This window comes from Bos indicus x Bos taurus, chromosome 7 (assembly GCF_003369695.1).
Source record: "Bos indicus x Bos taurus breed Angus x Brahman F1 hybrid chromosome 7, Bos_hybrid_MaternalHap_v2.0, whole genome shotgun sequence".
Classification (NCBI taxonomy): domain Eukaryota; kingdom Metazoa; phylum Chordata; class Mammalia; order Artiodactyla; family Bovidae; genus Bos; species Bos indicus x Bos taurus.
In genome coordinates, this window is record NC_040082.1 from 29,441,644 (window position 1) to 29,461,229 (window position 19,586).

The following is a 19,586-nucleotide window of genomic DNA, read 5'->3' on the forward strand; positions in this document are numbered from 1 at the left end:
GTGGAAAAACCGTCTTTCAAAAAAACCAGTCCCTGGTAGCAAAAAGGTTGGGGACCGCAGCTTCCTTGCTTTTCCCCAGCTTTTGAAAGTTTTCCAGCAATCGTTGGCACTCTCTGGCTTGCAGCTGCATTACTCCAAGCTCTGCTCCATCTCCACACGGCCTTCTTTCTTTTGGAGAGGTCTCCAAAAGCACGATGGATTCAGTTAAACTGGATTCTCCTCTACACACAAGCATTCAGGATAATGAAGAAACAATAGAGCCAAGCATAGAAGAAAGGAAGGGTTCTTTCCACTGCAGATGCAGAGGGAGCTAAAAGTCAGAATGGTATAAAGGAGGAGCAGGCACCAGGCTTCCTACCCCACGCAGGGACAGACACACAGCCACAAGTGAGCTGGAAGCTGTAACTGAAGTGTCCGCACAGAGACACTAATGGCTGCCCTCTTCATGTAGAATGGACTGGAAAAAGCTCACTCATCAGTTCAAGGAGGCACGAGAAAGTCTGTTACCTGCCTGGCCGCTGGGTGTAATGGGACACAAGCAGCCTCTAGCGCAAAACCCAAAGTTGAAGACTTTGTCACACACAAGTGCAGGGTCTGAATTCATACAACCTGCAGGATGTGGAAATCTCCACCTAAGAAGCCGACGGTAGGGACCTCCCTTGTGGTCCAGTGATTAAGAATCCACCTTCCAACACAGGAGATGCAGGTTAGATCGCTGGTTGGGGAACTAGGGTCGCACGCGCCTCTGGGCAACTAAGCCTGGGTGACGTAACTACTGAGCCCACGCCCCACAACTAGAGAGCATGCGCGCTGCAATGAGCATGCGTGTCGCAACTAAGACGCGCTGCATTCAAAAAAAAAATAATAATAATATTAAAAACGAAGACACTGATGGTAAAATTGGTTCGGGACCAGTGAAATAAGCGAAGAAAATGTATAGCTGCTCTATGGTGGCACAGCCACAAGCCAGCTACACGAGACTCCTACAGAAATGGTACAAACCACCACCCCCAGTAACCACGAGTGTGTGATAAACAGAACACACATGAGGGAAAAACACCTCTGCAACACCCGCCGGACCCTCAGGAGACCATCCTCCCGGCTTTTGGTTCTACAGTAAACTACTGTCTGCCACACAGACAGGAGCAACTGTCCTGCACACAGGTATGTCGCCCAGACTAAAGTCTTCCCAAGGGAGCTTTACCAGTGAGGACAGAACTGTAGCTGTGCTTCAGAAGTCTAATACACGTCCTTCCCGACTGAGAGGATCCCATCATCTTGAACACAGCACAAATCAGCCAGGGTGATTAACAGGCACCCACAAGTGCTTTTACCTTAGGATGTTCGCTGTGGCTTTCCGTTCTTGGGGAAGAAGATCTGGGTCTCGTAAAACTTCTTCTAGCAAATTTAAGACGTTCATCTTTAGTTCATTGTTGAGTTCAAAGTCCTAAAAAATGAAGTGGATTTTTAAGATTTTAGTTCCGAAGGGTTTAGCTCCATGACACATGACACCATTCCTCATAACAAATTCTCTAGAAGCTACATATGGAAATTAAAATGTATGGAAACTAGACGCTTCCCCCTCCTGGGATCCTGACTTAATTGGTTTGGGGTGGGGCCCTGCTGACAGGCTTCCTGGGCTGTACTGTGCTCAGTCCTGTCCAACTCTTTGCGACCCCATGGACTGCAGCCCATCAGGCTCCTCTGTCCATGGGATTCTCCAGGCAAGAATACTGGACTGGTTTGCCATTTCCTTCTGCAGGGGATCTTTCCCACCCAGGGATCGAACTTGGGTCTCCTGCACTGCAGGCAGATTCTTTACTATCTGAGCCACCAGGGGAGCCCTGAGAGACAGGAATTCCTCAAAGGATGTGTGCTTCCCTTATCCTGGAGCACTGCCTTCTCCCCAGGTTTATTTCTGTTCATCTTTCAGGGTGAGGAGGTGATGTACTTTATCCTAGGAGCCTTCCTGAGTTGACCCGAAGCCACGGAGAGCTTGTTCTCAGTGTTCCCATGATGCACTCTGTCATAACTCACTGTACTGTAAGGGCTGATTTAATTGTCTGTTTGCCCATTGGTCCATGAGTCAGTAGCTGGGGCACAGCAATAGCTTTTAAAAAAAAAAAAAGCTTTTTCAAAGTATAAATTCTGCAATTAACTTCAATACAGGTATGCTAAAGAATAAACGATACACACCCATGAGGCCGTGTCAAACAAACATAGGAGTGATCATGAAAGGGCACCCACCTGGCAAAGGTGAGTAGGACCACATGCACACCAAAATGAATGAGAGTAGTAAGTAATACCCAGCCGAGTCAAAACAACTTGCAAGCCCCTACTAATGCCCACAAACACATAAATAGACACATACATGAAGAGGGCAGAAGAGAAAATTATTCTTTACAGTGGACTTCCAATAAATATAAAGGAATATGAGTTAGAAAATCACCATTTTTGACCAAAGCAGTAGTAACTTATCAGGTAAGGATCATGAATAGATGCCACAATTTATACGGAAACAGAATTAATAGTGTCGAGTACCCTCTCCCCTGCAACACCACCATTAGAAATGATTAAATACAAAGGGAGAATCTGACAGATGTCACCTGAACCCAGTGATCAGTTACTGTCACAGGAATGGAGCAAACCAACATCATGGGCCCACAAATGTAATGTTCTGTGAAGAATCATCATTTAGTATTTTTGCCCCAAATGCATAATCTCACACTTGCATTATGAGGAGGCACTAGCCTGCACATTGCAAAAATGCTAATGTCATCAAAGACAAAGAAACTAAGAAATTGTTCCTGTTTGAAGGACACCAAAGGCACCACAGATAATGCAAGAGGTGAGCCTGGATTAGATCCAGGATCGAGGGGGAAATGCTACACAGGGCATTACTGCAACAGTTTAGAATTATGTACCAGTTGAGAGCATCCTATCCATGTTACATTGTCCTGAATTTGATCACTTTGCTGGGGCTATTTAAGAGCAGGTCCCTGGGGGAGAGGGGAGGAGCGAGAGAAAACGTGAGAAAGGGATGGGGAAAGAATACACATGTGGTAAACATGTGAGCCATTAGTGACTCCAGATGTGTAGCCACACCTTTTATTTTATTCCGGCATTTTCTCTTGATTTGAAATTTTCAAAAAGTTAAGGTCAAGTTTTTTCACACTCTTTTATTGTATGTATTCTTGTAAAACATGGACAGCATCCTGGCAGCATCCTGGGATTATCAGGTACTCAGAGATAAACTGAACGCCGCCACACCTTGCTTTCAGATCTGACTCTGACGGACTGTCTTCGCACGTGCAGCATATGGTTTACTTTCCCTACTACACAAAGTTACTCATTATGAGTACATTTTAACTTTAGAGAAAGTAATTTTGAAGCACTACATTCTGATTTCTTTTAAATGATTAGAGAAAATACTGCTTATTGCAATGGATCCAATAAAAAAGCATACTTTTACTATACTAAGTTCCTTCGGTAGTGTCTGACTCTTTGCAACCCTGTGGGCTGTAGCCGGCCAGGCTTTTCTGTCCATGGGAAGAATACTGGAATGGGTTGCCATGCCCTCCTCCAGGGATCTTCTTGGCCCCGGGATTGAACTGGTGTCTCTTATGTATCCTGCATCGGCAGGCGGGTTCTTTGCCACTAACACCACCTGGGAAGCCCATATTTAGTAAATTGGGGGCAAAAAGTCCATAATTTCACAAATTATAGACAATACAAAAGCCTAATTTAACCTGAATTGAATATTTGTGAACCTCAGTTTGGTGAAAAAGTGTCATTAATTTTTCTCAGTATTTCCCTTTCACTGTTTGACAATCAGTACCACTTCCTCAGGAGCAGGAGCCACTAGGGTCCAAGCAACACCTTCAGATGATACGTTTTCCTAAAATTTCACCTACTTTTTGCCCAACAACTTCTTGACTATTGATTTTATTTTTAAAATGTATGCAAGGAAAAGAGAGTAATATCTTGCTGCTCTTTTTGTCCTTTGTCCTCCTCCTCCCACCATTTCAAATGTAATGGGAGTGACGTTTGTAAACAGCTAATGATCTCACCTACCCCAGTCTTCATGCACTACCAAAGGATTTCTCAGCCATCCAGCATCTTTGCTTAATGAATGTTTGATACTTATTATTGTGATGACTGAGTCCTGGAGCTATGTTGAATCTCTCAATGATGCAAATAATCTGATTATCATAAATGGATTAGTGTGAAGGACATCAAGCCGGTGTTTGGACCTCGCTGGGGGCTAATTACTGGCTTAATCAACAAGCATTCTCCAGTGCCGACTGTGCCCATTCTGGGCTCAACAGCGGGAACACTTCTGAGACCCCAGGAAGGCAAGTTGTGTGAAGAAAGATCTTGTTAAGGAAAAGAGAATGTAATTTGATTATTCTGAGCTCTGGGAAGACTAGCCTAAGAGAGACCTTTGCAAACGTGGTGAAATCTGCCCAGACAGTATCTGAAGTGTGATGAATGGTTACGGGTGAATACTCACTTTGCTCATGTAGCTAATATAAAGCAGGTTAGCTAATGATGCTGCTGCTGCTAAGTCGCTTCAGTCATGTCCGACTCTGTGGGACCCCAGAGATGACAGCCCACCAGGCTCCCCCGTCCCTGGGATTCTCCAGGCAAGAACACTGGAGTGGGTTGCCATTTCCTTCTCCAGTGCATGAAAGTGAAAAGTGAAAGGGAAGTTGCTCAGTCGTGTCCCACTCTTAGCGACCCCATGGACTGCAGCCCACCAGGCTCCTCCGTCCATGGGATTTTCCAGGCAAGAGTACTGGAGTGGGGTGCCATTGCCTTCTCCTAGCTAATGATGGCTAAGTACAAAACAAGAATTTTCACTCAGAATTTTCCTTTACACTTGCACAGGCTTTTATCATGTTCAAAATGACCTCCTGTGTTTGATTTCAGCCCTTCCTCAGCCGATCCAGGGGCAGGCAAGGTGGGAACCATAAACCCGGTTCACACCCAGGCCACTGAGGCTGATGGATGTGATCACATGGGGTGAAATGAGGCCCTTAAGGACATGGCCGTGTGGGGACAACACTGATCTTCCATCTTATTTCCACCTGCGCTTCTCAAACTGTCCGGTGCCCACGAATCACGGCAGATTCTGGTGCAGAAGGTCTGGAATGGGGACTCAGATTCTACTTTTCTAAGGACCTCCTGGGTTTTGCTGCTCACACTCTGAGTAGCAAGACTGGGCCACTTAAAAAAATCATGCAAAAAGCAGCTCCTCAAAACCTTAGTGAAAAAAATCGGAATCTTCTGATGTACAACCTAGAACGTAATTTTTTCTTTTTTTTACCAGAGCATGTAAAATGCAGAATTGGCCATTCAAAAATCCCTGTTAAAAACAGTACCTACTATCAAAAGAAATCTGGGGACTTCCCTGGTGGTCCAGTGGCTAAGACTTTGCACTCCCAGTGCAGGGGGCCTGGGTTCAATCCCTGGTCAGGGAACTAGATTCCACATACTGCAAGTGAAGATCCAGCACGTGCAACTGAGACCCAACACAGCCAAATAAATACTAAAAAAAAAAGAAATCTGAAACATCTAAAAGGCACATGCAGTAAACAGGAGGTAGATTATTTAAACAGGAGGTAGGCAATAGACAGTAAGTTTGCCTAACAACCATTTTGTAATTTATCTAGAATCTCATTTTTGGCTACATTTCCCCAGGTCCTGAGATGGGAAACCAGAATGAATACTGGGTGTTGGAAGGACACTGGCTCCTTCTCAAAGGCAGCAATAATGACGCCCACAAGGTGGCGCTCCTGGGTCGCCTGGCTCCCCGGGAGTCCGCAGCGCCTTTCCCAGACCCGCCGGCGGGTGTCAGCGAGCCAGGCCTGAGCCTGGGAGCTTTCAGGGAAGATCAGCAAACATCACGGCACCCAAGAGGACCTGCAGTCATTACAACAACAGCTTACTTAGGTTAGTTTTTGTTTTCCAATTCACGAAGCAGGGTTGAGGAGACTGAAGGCTGGAAAAAAGAAACCAGTCTGCTTTCAAAGGCGGAGAGCCCAGAAAATGTGAGACTTTTAACACTTCAGTCTCTAAAAAGGAGACTACAGCTCTTGTTCTTTCAACAGGCACTGAGCATCTTAGCATCTGGGGCTTTAGGGAAGACAGCCAGCCAACAGAAGTGGGCGCACAGAGCAGATATTAACCAATAAAATCCAGGGAGAGGGGCTTAACAAGGGGCATCTGAAGGTGCCCACTGAGTCTTAGGAGAGGGGCGGCGTCTGGGAGCCCCCTGTAAAGAGGTGACAGCTTAAGGAGGGTGTCAAAGAGTGCAGTGTAACACACAACACATGCTTAGGAACAAAAAGTTACCAACAGATGACGCTAGAACCCTCCTGGTAAGCTATTAGGACTTATGGACATTTTACCGAGACCTTACAGACTCAACTCAAACACACTAAAAATTCCTGGGAGAGTCAATACTTTCTCTAGGTTACTGAACAACTCCTGAGGTAATCATCACAACTAAGACTTAAGAGTTTGCCACAGGCTAGATGATATTTTAATCGCTCTATTATCTACTTCAACCCTCAACAGCAACAAGTTACAATCATTATTACTCCCATGTCACATATGAGGGAGTCAAAGTACTAAGTATCTCGTCCCAAGTCACACAGGTGGCAAGTGGCAGACCCAGGACTCAAACACAGGTAATGCTGGCTAAAACCTGAGTTTTTTAACTGCTATACTCTTCAAAGAAGCAGTTATCAGTGAAGCTGTCTTGGCCTGAAAGACACATCTCGACAGCATTACCATGCTGATCCCGAACCACCTTCCATCTACAGTAACAATGATTTGAGACATAGATCTTGAGACTCAGGTTTGTATGAATAAGACTAGATCATATAACAGAAAAATCAGTTTCTCTGGCACTTTAAAACTAACCCCTGTTGATAGTTTGGGCATCTTGGAAATGACATTCATTCTTGCAGGAGAATAGAATATAATATACCACATATGGCCAAGGGAACTCTAGGACACTGGGAAAGTCTGATTCAATAAGCACAGTTTGGGGGTAAAGAGAATTATGAGAGTAATCTTCTCATTGTAATCAATACAGTGTATTCCTAACAGTGGCCAGAATTTTTAAAAAGAAAGTGGAAATACTGCAGAGTGGAGTAAAATCACATAGATAATTTTAATGGATTGAAGGGTCATAAAGAAGGGGCCTTGGGTGTGCTAGGCTCAAAAATAAGAGCCTAAAGTTTGACTTCACGATTTTCAATGCAAAGCTACTGTTTCCTGTTGTCTTTGACTACAGAAGATGAATTTTTTTTACTTGAAATTGTGATGTAGATTTAGGTTAGATCCAGGCCATTTTGTCAAATGGGAAACTGAGCCAAAGATGCTGACTGATCTTCCCAAATCTATTCAAATCACCCTGGAGTCTTCGGTGAACGCCATGGATGTTAGTGAACTAAAGATAATAAGCTGTCAACCCCTATGGATTTCAGCTCTTTTGAGGGGAACCTTTATTTAGAACTTCAGTATTGACACCCGATCCTCGGGGAGACTGTGCTGGATAAGGGACCCTGCATAGTACCTGGGTTGTCTTGTCCACTCGCCACCACCCTCGTCTGCCTGCCTTCTCACCACCTCTGGGCAACCATGACTCTGAATTGGGGTTTCTCCCTGGAAAAGTGAAAGGTATAGAGTTTTCCAGAATGTCTCATCAATAAACTGCAAGAATATTTTAACCACCTCTTTGTTCACACTACAAAGAGAACAGCCTAGTTGAAATTTTAAAGAAAGGGCATTAAGTGTGGAAGAGAACCCTACAAAAATACCATAGTAACACTAAACTCTCTATAGTACCTGCTCAACACTTACTAATTACTCATAAGGTTGAGAATCTTCAAAGAGGAACGGAATATATAAGAAATGTATGCCTGACCATCATGTAGGAGTTTATGAACCAGGAAAAGGTAGTATATTCCAGATATCATTAACCCCCAGATTTGGTAAGCATGCATGTGCCTGGTGGGTCCTCAATTATTTGTCGGATGAATGGATAAACGTTCTTGGGAGTGTTCTTAACTTTGAGACAAGTGATAATAAGCTACCTAATTTTTCTTAAACTGGCGGTTTGGGAAATTAGTTTAGCAGATGTGAAGTGGGAGGCTACGAGGAGAAGGCACAATGCGAAATGTGGAAGATATGTTAGAACAAAAATAACTGGGGAGAGGCAAATGGCAATGAATGACACCAACTCAGCGCGAAGGAAAAAGCTATGCAGAAAATCATTTATTCCATCATTTTCTAACAAATGACTCTGCATGTGAATGACTTGCTAAAATGCAGCCTCTAGACCTGAACAGCTGTGCTTAGAAGAATTTTAAATACTGCCCTACAACCTTGAAATCCGATAGCTCCTGAGCCTACATCTCTAAGCTTCAAGAGAGAATCAGCCAGTTTAAAAGCATTTCTCAGGAAAAAAAAGAGAATTTTTCCACATGCTGTGTTTTCCATTGGTTTCTAGATAGGTGTTAACTGATATGGAATTGTCTCTTTCAAGATAATGGCAAGGTTCAGAGGGAGAAAGAAAAGTGTGGAAGAGCCTGGTTTTAATCCTGATTTTGTAACTTTCTTAATTAAAGAAGGCCACATGCCAGGAAAATTTAACTTGAATAAAAACCTTACCAAAATGCTAGAATGTATTCTAAGCTATGCTTTGTCCTCCCTTCCTGGATTCATGAGAGGGGAAAAGACTGATAAGGAAAGCCGGTAGGTTTTCCCCACAGAGAAGACAGACTCAGAGTCATAGGAATCTGGTAGAATTAGAACCTTCAACGTCCATCCAGAGAGAAACGTTACCCGAGCAGATGAGACGATATAGGTGGGTGACTCTGGGGAGCAGAGTTGGGAGGAAAGAAACACAAAAGCAAAAGTCAGCAGGTGAGACAAGATCTTGGACCCGAATGAACCATCTGATGCACCAGTGTTAAGCGGGCTCCTGCAAGTCCTAAGGTGACTGACAGTAACGCAGGCTCACGGGTCCTGAGGACCTGATGGCACACCGTGGTCTCCTGAAACACTTCCAAGACCCAAGAATGATTACGAGCATGTGGAATGCAAACCGGGAAAAATGAGGATCCCCACAGCACCTGTAATCAGAAAACTCTTATAGCAGAGATACGAACCTATCAAAGGACATACAGTCCCTTGTGTGCTTCTCTGAATTTTCTCTGTCAGTGCAATCCATCCTCAAAAGGTTAAAGAGTCCCACTAGTTCTACAGGGAAAACTACAGTTCTGTCTCGGCAACTAATGGAAACTGAAAATAAGTTCCATTTAAGACATCTTCTTTAACTCTGAATTCTATTTCACACCGACTTAAATAAATCCTGATGAAAATGTCTTGCCAAGCATTTTTTAAAAGACAAGCATGGAAAGCTTAAGGAGAGTTTAAAGGATAACAATATGGATGCATAAAAGATAAGAAAAAGCTCAGTAAGCAGTTCAAGGAACAAGAATCTTGTTTGCCTGGACCACAGAAAGAGTTAAGATCTATCCTCAAGCTTAAAAGAAAAAAAGAGAGAACCCATATTTATCAGCTAGTAGTTTCTTATATATTTTCTAGAGCAGTCTGACAAATCATTCCTTTCTGTAGAAGAACCCTACAGATCATTTGGTCAAGTTTACAAATTTACAGAAAACACACACTGGAATCCAAACTAGAATTCAGGTTTCTGGATTTTGTTCCTCATGTGAGTCTTTTTTGACCCAGAAACTAAAGTGAAATGCAATGCCCAGGGCAGTCTATTCTGAGGGGAGGAGAGGACAATGTCGATAACCACAACAACAAAATTCAGCAGGATCAAACACCCACTGATGAATGTAAGTACCAGCCTACATGTTCAGGAAATCAGAAGGAGTGAAAAGGACGTTGCTATCCTAATTAAATTAGATTCAGCATTCTCTATTTGGCTGCCTTTATGGGAAGTCTTGGGCTTCCTTGGTGGCTCAGCGGTAGAGAATCTGCCTGCCAATGCAGAAGATACGGGTTCGATCCCTGGGTCAGGAAGATCCCTTGGAGAAGGAAATGGCAATCCATTCCAGTATTCTTTCCTGAAAACTCCCATGGACAGAAGAGCCCGACGGGCTACAGTCCATGGGGTCGCAAAGAGTCAGACAGGATTGAGCAACTAAGCAACAGCAACAAATGGCCAAGTCTGGGCTTGTGAATAAACCCTGGTTTGCACCTGGTGGATGTTGAGATTTCTTAGCTTAGACATTTAGAGGCCAGAGGTGGTAGTGTGGACAGCTAGAAGCAAATCGGGACCAATTAATAAGGATGAGACTAACATAAAAACTATGCCCATGGATTATCTTTCTATTTGGTGGTTTTTATAAAAGCATTTACAAGGCTGAGGTAATACACACTAATTTACCATTAAAAATAAATATTTCAGAGACTTCCCTTGTGGTCCAGTGTTTCAGAATCCACCTTTCAACGCAGGGGACGTGGGTTCTATCCCTCATGGAACATTAAGATCCCACATGCCTTAGCGCATGTGCGGGCTTGCCAAGCCTGCAATTACTGAGCCTTACTGCCGCAACTAAGACGTAGTGCGGCCAAAATAAATAAATATTTTTAAATATTTCATAGCTTCCAGCATCTCACAATGTGACTGAATTCTCTCTTCCTGTTCCTGGCATCCCCATCAGAACCCACAGGCAGGGCAAGGCCTAGGAGCCTCCCTGTACTACCTGAGCGATGAGGCCACATCCTAACCTACCTGGGATACTGGTGGGATGTCTGGGGTCCTGAGGCCTTGAAAACAGCAGGGGTTTTTCTGGCCTGTGACCTTGGACAGCACCCCCACTCCCGCCCTGGCAGTGCCCTGGGGAGACTGGTACGGGAGCCGGCTAATCACTGTCTGAATGCAGGAGGCACAGGAGTGGCTGCTGGAAGCGGGCGGGACTCTGCCCAACCTTTAGCAAGCACAAATCCTTTGTCTAAGTGACACAAAGTCTAGGGCCAAAGGCTCAGAGAAGACTAAGAAATAGAGAACGGAAGTGTTGTCAGTGCTGACATACGACACGCTCACTGTCTGGGGTCAGAAGTGGCTTTTTCCTATCCGTTTGGAGTGCTCTGCATCCTGAGTGTCAGCTGGCGAGATGCAGGGGCCGTGAGATGGGCGGTTGAGAACCTGAGCTGGGCAGCCAGCAGCCCGGGTGTGAAACCTGGTTCTGCCACTGGCCACCTGCGACACCTCAGGCAAATTATTAATACTTCGTCCCCAGGCTTCAATTTCACCATCTGTGAAACAGAGACTATACCTTCCCTCCCGCAAAAGGCTGGAGTGAGGAGTGAATGACTGACTGTTTGAAAACTGCTTAGAACAGCACCTGACATTAATACAGAATTGTTAAAGAACCTTTTGAACACTCTGGGAGGCTGTCACTCAGAATGCATCCTCAGAGAGTGGACTGCCTTCTGGGGGGCGGCAGGGGTGGGGAGATTAGGTTTTCAAGTTGCCCATGAAAGACCGAGTGTCCCACTCTGTAACTAAGACCATCTCAAACTTTAGGCTGGCACAGAGATCATTCCCCTGGAATCCCAGAGCTTCTCCTCCCAGGTCAGTGTCAGGGACACATTTCCCCAGGAAGTGGATGCTGGGAACTCTCATTCAGCTGTGGTGAGGATGTTGGGGAGGGACATTTGTAAGGTCCTGGTCATCTTTAGGAGAATGAGGTCAGGAAGCACCCAAGTGCGGCAGAAAATACTGTGGTCTGGGGAGGGACTCTTTCTCCTGAGAAAGCTCCAAGATCAGGCATCCCTACTCTGAAGGCTGTCTCATGAGTGGAAAGAAAATCCATGACTCAGGAGCAGAGTCTGGGTGGCCTGTATAGACGGGGAGAGTCTCCCAGGCAGACTGGTAGAAGCAGTATAGACAAGGAGGGGGTGGACCTGAGGACAGGACAGGGCTGGATGCAGGCTGAGAGCCGTCAGTCCAGGCAGCAGGAGCTGCCTGGTCAGCAGCGGGTTCTCTCTTATCCATCTCATTCTTCCACCCACAACAAAAGTCTGCCATGTGCTTGTCCTGGCCACCCTCCATTTCAGATTTGGAGCACAGAAGAAATCTAAACTTAGTGCTTTAAGTTGACACTGGATTTTATGTTTCCTTAAGCAAGGCCAAAACTTTTAAAAATTTAAAGGGGCCTCCTGGGGCTTCCCCAGCAGTTCAGCAGTAAAGAATGCACCTGCAATGCAGGAGACCTGGGTTTGATCCCTGGGTCGGGAAGATCCCCTGGAGAAGGAAATGGCAACCCACTACAGTATTCTTGCCTGGAGAATCTCATGGACAGAGGAGCCTGGTGGGCTTCAGTCCATGGGAATCACAAAAGAGTTGGACATGAATCAGCAACTAAACAACAATAAATAAATAATAACCAAATAAATACAGTGCGTGCATGCTCACTTGTGTCTGACTCTCTGCTGCCCCATGGACTGTAGCCAACCAGGCCCCTCTGCCATGGAACTTTTCAGGCAAGAATATTGGTGTGGGTTGCCATTTCTTTCTCCAGGTATCATCTCAGCCCAGGGATCGAACCCATGTCTCCTGCATCTCCTGTATTGGCAGGCGTATTGGAAGCCCCAGTAAACACAGTATGTGCCCATAAAATCCAGTTTTAAAAGGGCTCTCTGTCACCTGTCAAAATAAGAAAAAGAAGGGTTGAACTGATAAGCTCTCATTTTAGGACGCCCTGATCCCTGAGGTCTTTGAACACACTAAGTACAGGCCGTCACAGCGGCACCTACTTTTCTGCCTCAATTAGTCAACAGGGCATGTTTCCACTGTCCCGCTGGCCTGGGGTCGCAGGTCCAAAGCCCAAACATAAGGGTGCTCATTGTCCTTCCTTAGTGAGAAAAAGCTGTCATCTTCTCTGTGCGATTTATAACCCTAATACCAATGTTCCATAAAGATTTTGCTTTTGCTTCAATAAACCCAGTCTGGGTATTTCCTTCTTCAGCAGGCTCACTGGAGCCCTGGCGGGGACCACCCACCCAGGTTCCTGCTTCAGAGGAACGGGGCCCTGCAGGGCAGTGGAAGGACAGGACATCAGAGCTGGGTCTACTCACTGCTGAACTCTTGAGTGGCCTGTTACACTGTAGCCACTATCACACATGGCCAGAGGCTACTGTTCTGGACACCACGGACACAGAACCTTTCCATCACTATAGAAAACTCCCTGGGCAGTGTTGATTGAATCTCCCTGAGACCTAATGGCCTCACTGGTCAAACAGGGGTAGTGGCATTTTGTCTGAAGGCCTGGATTCAGCCCAGATTCCACCTTCACAGGGCTCTCCCAAGAGCAGCCATACGCAAAGTTCTGAGCATCTATCTAGAATGATTACTCTAACAGGAATTGTTGTTCAGTCCTTTGGTCATGTCCAACTCTTTGCAACCCCATGGACTGCAGCAGACCAGGCTCCTCTGTCCTCCACTGTCGCCCAGAGTTTGTTCAAATGCATGGCCGTTGAGTTGGTGATGCATTCCAACCATCTCATCCTCTGTCATCCCCTTTTCCTCCTGCCCTCAATCTTTCCCACCATCAGGGTCTTTTCCAATGAGTTGGCTCTTTGCATAAGGTGGCCAGAGTATTGGAGCTTCAGCTTCAGCATCAGTCCTTTCAATGAATATTCAGGGTTGATTTCCTTTAGGACTAACTGGTTTGATCTCCTTGCAGTCCAAGGGACTCTCAAGAATCTTCTCCAGCACCACCATTTGAAAGCATCAATTCTTCAGTGCTCAGGCTTCTTTAGGGTCCAACTCTCACATCTGTATGTGCTACTGGAAAAAAACCATAGCTTCGACTATATGGTCCTTTGTCGGCAAAGTGATATCTTTGCTTTTTAATATGTGGTCTAGGTTTGTCATAGCTTTCCTTCCAAGAAGCAAGCATCTTCTAATTTCACGGCTGCAGTCACCATGCATAGTGATTTTGGAGCTCAAGAAAATAAAAGCTGTCACTGCTTCTATTTTTTCTCCTTCTATTTGCCACGAAGTGATGGGACCACATGCCACTATCTTAGTTTTTTAATGTTGAGTTACAATGAAACACTACTCAGCCATAAAAATGAAATAATGCCATTTGCAGCAACATGGATGCAACTAGAGATTATCCTACTAAGTGAAGTAAGTCAGAAAAAGAAAGACAAATACCATATGATATCACTTATATATGAATCTAAAATATGACACAAATAAACCTGTCCACAAAATAGAAACAGACTCACAAACATAGAGAATAGATCTGTGGTTGCCAAAGGGAGGGGAGGTGGGAGAGGGATGGATTGGGAGTTTGGGGTTAGCAGATACATTATTATATATAGAATGGAACAACAAAAAAACAACAAGGTTCTACCGTACAGTATAGGGAACTACATTCAATATCCTGTGATAAACTATTAATATTAATATAATGGAAAAGAATATAAAATGGAATGCATATATATATATATACACACACACACACATATATATAACTGAATCACTTTGCTGTATGGCAGAAATTAACACAATATTTTAAATCAAGTATATTCAATAAAAAATTACATAAACATTTTAAACAAAAGAACAAACTGGGGTAAATGAATGTAATTGACAAATAAAGGGCTTTATTCTGAATGTATAAAAAGTATACAAAATCAATAAGAACAATGCTAAAACTAAGAAAAAAAGAAAAACTGAACAATGCCCAGGAAGTGGGACATTGACAGGAAGGGGCCTCTCCGATGTCAGAAATATTCCATTTCTTAATCAGGGTGGGAGATGCACAGGTGTATACATGGGTAAAAAGTCACTGAGTTCTACCCATGTTCAATGTCCTTCATACGAAGTATGTAATATCTCAACAAAATGTAAAAAAAACATTTAAACCAAGGTATTCTTCATCAGCAGCTAAATATGCTTTGTCCATCATACAATGAATGTAAGAGGACAGAAGTGAGTTAGAAACATAGGAAGTGAGTTATCTTGATAAATTCTGTGAAACTTGCTCTGCCAAGGTGACCTACACTTCCTGTACTGTGAACAATAATGAAATAATTGGGCAGCAGTACTGTTTCTCAGCGACCTCATTAAATTGCTCTACAGGCCATCCTTCCCCACCTTTTAGGATGGGCACCAGAGTTTCCAGAAGCTTTAGTTATAAGAACAATCTCTTCAGTCAAAATGTCTGATCCAATACATGAATTGAAATTCCATTTCAGTCCAGAATACACCAGTTCCCTCCTGGCCCTGCCTGGCTGGCCTCAAGCCTGGGACCCCACATGGAAGGCCCCTTCTCTTTCCCCTACTTCCTCTCTGCTTTCTTGCTATCACTTCTGACCTTCCAGGGGAAGAAGGTTTAGCCTGACATACTGCAGCAGGTGGAGCCTGGTCCTGGTTCCCTCCGGACATGGCGGATGGGACAGTGCCAAGCTCCTCCTTTTGTGGCATTTGTGGGGTTTCCGGAGACCTCTCTGACAGAGACTTAAGGCCCACTACCCGACTCAGGCTCTCGCTCACGTCTACCCCAGTGTCGGGCACACTCTGGTACTCAGTTCTTATAAGTGAATGAGTGAAGGAGGTGAGAAACAGAAAAGGGAGTAGCAACATTCCCTCCACAAACTCTTTCGGGAAGGAGATTTTAACATAACTAGGTCGTTTTTGTCTGATCTTACACTTTTAAAATATGTAGGCTAATTCCCTTTAGCTTGCAATTAAGAAAATAAATGATTGTTTCATTCTCAGGTACTTATTATTCCATTGGTGCCCACAGTCTGATGAAGTGAGTTGCAACCTGTGGACACAGTTGCAGGCTCTTTTATCAATGCCATTACATGCTTTGTAATAATCCACAAACAAGTGGACAGAGTATTTTTTGCAGAATTAGTTGATCAATAAGACAACTCAGGAAAATCAAAATTGCTGTAGATTGTACATACGAGACCTTCCATAGATACTAGAACACAGATCTGAGTTGTTTATAGCCAGCCTCGAAGTCCCTCCCCAACTTGGCTGTACACAGAGGACACAGGCAGAAACACTAATTTGAAAAGATACATGCACCCCAATGTCCACAGCAGCACTATTAACAATTGCTGAGACACGGAAGCAACCTACACCAACAGATGAATGGATACAGAAGACGTGGTGTATATTATATGGACAATGGAATACTACTCGGCCGTTAAAAAGAATGAAATTTTGCCATTTGCAGCAAGATGGATGGCCTTGGAGGGTATTATGTTAAATGAAATGTCAGACAGAGAAAGACAAACACTGTATGATATCACTTATATGTGGAATCTAAAAAGTGCAACAAACTAGTAATACAACCCTGGATCTATAACACAGTAGAGTAGACTCACAGATACAGAGAACCAACTAGTAGTTACCAATGGGGAGAGGGAAGGAGGGAGGCGCGATATAGGAGTGAGGGGTTAAAAGGCGCAAACTACCATGTATAAAATATGCTACAAGGATATATTGTACAACATGGGGCATATAGCCAATATTTTAAGATAACCATAGAGTACAACCTTTAAAAATTGTGAATCACTCTATTGTACACCTGTAAGTTATAAAATATTGTACATTAACTATACTTCGATTAAAAAAAAAATTAAAGTTCTGCAGTCCAGGAACCTGCAGACACCTTGTAATCAGGAATTGTGTGAATGACACATAAGGCTGCCCAGCATGACACCCCCAAGGAGGGTGTGGACACCCAGTTGAAAACACTTTGTCTACTCAGACTTTCTATACACACAGCCTTGATTTCCATTAGTGGTTGTAGTCTCTGCCTTGGCTGACTTGGGAAACTTTAAAGGCTAGAAAATGACTTTCTGGAGAGAATGAACAACAGCAACATTAAAGTGTAAACTCAACAGCTATCACTGGGCAGTTACCACGTAGTCAGCATTGCAGAGCCAGTGAAAGGTGATATAAAGATGAATGAGGCAAGGCGCCCTGTATGGAGGGAGCTTCCGGGCTGGTTGGAGGGAGAGGAAGTGTACATCTCTCCTGTCCTCAGCTGGAGGGGGCTGCACCTATGTTGTACCTTATGTCCTTCATGCTTCTTAATTCAACATCACCTTCAATTCTCACCACAGTCTCAGGTAAGGGAAAACATGGATAGCTGTTCTCTTTTTTAGAAGAGGAAATTAGCCCCCAGAGAGTCTGAGTAACCAGTTCAGGGACCCAGAGAAGACACAATGGCAGAGCTGGAAGAAGAACACAGCCTGGCCCCCCACCCGCCCCCATCCCCCCACCAACTCTGGGCTGCTGATCCATAGACAAGTGCATATGTGAGAAACTCAGCTCGTCTTGTGGCTTCACTTTCAACATGGAAGGAGAAAAATGAGTGAAAAAGCATGACAAGATGAGGAGAAATTAGGGGAGAGTATATTCACAGGTGAGAAATTCTAAAATCAGGAAAATATGAAACATTTTAGCCTTACCAAATACTAAAGAAAAGCCTAGGAGAGGAAGTGGCACCCTAACACTACATTTGGGGGGATGGGGAGAGCTGAAGGTGACATCCTAGGGAAGTTTCTATTTCTCTGGAGACCCATACCTGTAATTCTGCAGTTCTTTATTTCTCCTGAAATAAGTTCAGGATAGTACCTGCCAACATGAGTTACCTTTGATGAGAACTGAGAAATAAATGCATGATCTCTAATACTTTATAGAAGACTCGATTTTCTAGATTATTTGTAGACAAATTTGCATCTTGCTGTTTCACTGTGGTTGTTTTCTACAAATTGCAATGGTGCCCCCTAGTTAGTCTACCATGTGAGGAAAAATGCAATTGTGAGCATGCTGTGCTGCTTTTTGAAATGCGTTCAACTCATTAATTTTCTTATAAAGCTACTACTTCAAAACAGTCAAGTTGTCACAATAGTGCTGCATTCTTCCTTAAATGGGCTCAACTGGTACTGAATGAATCAGATAAGAAAAACATCCTCTTGTCAAGCCCCTCATTTGTGATGTGAAAACCAGAGACAACAAAGATGACAGGGGATTTCTCTGGCGGGACTCCCCACCTCACTTCAGTGATTAATAATTTGCCTTGCAATGCAGGGGACATGGGTTCAGTCCTTAGTCAGGGGATCTAATGTCCCACATGACATGGAGCAAATAAGCCCGTGGGCCACAACTAGAGAGAGCCTGTTCATCACAATGGAAGATACCACGTGATGAAGATACCACGTGATGTAATGAAGATCATGTGTGCCACAATTAAGACCCAACGCAGCCAAATTAATTAATTAATTAATTAATTTTTAAAAACCCCTCAAATATGGGGGTTAACTGACAGAGTCAGACTAGAGCTCAAGTTTTCTGACCAGCAGTCTCAAGTCCCATTACCTCTGTGAGAGTGCTGCTGCTGCTGCTAAGTCACTTCAGTCGTGTCCGACTCTGTGCAACCCCAGAGACAGCAGCCCACCAGGCTCCCCTGTCCCTGGGATTCTCCAGGCAAGAACACTGGAGTGGGTTGCCATTTCCTTCTCCAATGCATGAAAGTGAAAACTGAAAGTGAAGTCGCTCAGTCGTGTCCGACTCTTCGCGACCCCCTGGACTGCAGCCTAGCAGGCTCCTCCTTCCATGAGATTTTCCAGGCAAGAGTACTGGAGTGGGGTGCCATCGCCTTCTCTGTCTGTGAGAGTAAATACCTTTAAATAAACCTGGAGAGTCAAAGCTATGGTTTTTCCAGTGGTCATGTACGGATGTGAGTTGGACTGTGAAGAAAGCTGAGCGCCGAAGAATTGATGCTTTTGAACTGTGGTGTTGGAGAAGACTCTTGAGAGTCCCTTGGACTGCAAGGAGATCCAACCAGTCCATCCTAAAGGAGATCAGTCCTGGGTGTTCTTTGGAAGGACTGATGCTAAAGCTGAAACTCCAATACTTTGGCCACCTCATGCGAAGAGTTGACTCATTGGAAAAGACCTTGATGCTGGGAGGGATTGGGGGCAGGAGGAGAAGGGGACGACAGAGGATGAGATGGCTGGATGGCATCACTGACTCAATGGACATGAGTTTAAGTGAACTCCGGGAGTTGGTGATGGACCGGGAGGCCTGGTGTGCTGCGATTCACGGGGTCGCAAAGTCGGACATGACTGAGAGACTGAACTGAACTGAACTAAACTGAAACCTGGATAAAGGCTTGAAGCTGTTAATCCTTCTTCAAGGACCATGGTGGTCACCTTGCTTGGGGGTCTATCAAGTCGGGGGCCATGCACCCACCTCCTCGGGTGGTGGCTGGCTGGGGTGGTGGCTGGCTCAGGTGGTACTGCAGTGGTGACAGGAGGTGGTGGGCACACAATGTGGTCTCCAGGACCATGAGCTGAAACCAGGTCTGTCTATTGGAACTGTTTACCAGCCCATTACTAAGAGCCTGCCTTGACCTGCTCTTGATAACAACCCATTAATTGATTCCACTCTCCATTAAGTGGTCATGACTGAATGCTTTACAAAGCTCTGGTCTGTGTAGTGATCGCATAGGAAATAGAATGAATTTGGGGAAAGAAACACTTTAATTTTAATG

The 19,586-nt window shown here is 44.5% G+C and overlaps 1 protein-coding gene across 3 annotated transcripts in view; it reads right to left on the minus strand.

Annotated features, from left to right (window-relative positions):
* RASGRF2 (Ras protein specific guanine nucleotide releasing factor 2) overlaps nucleotides 1-19,586 on the minus strand; it is a 266,845-nt gene that overhangs the window by 30,998 nt on the left and 216,261 nt on the right. For all 3 annotated transcript variants that reach the window (XM_027545701.1, XM_027545703.1, XM_027545704.1), the window contains exon 19: nucleotides 1,335-1,447. In XM_027545701.1, coding sequence (XP_027401502.1) covers nucleotides 1,335-1,447 — 113 coding nt within the window. The remainder of the gene's footprint in view (nucleotides 1-1,334; nucleotides 1,448-19,586) is intronic.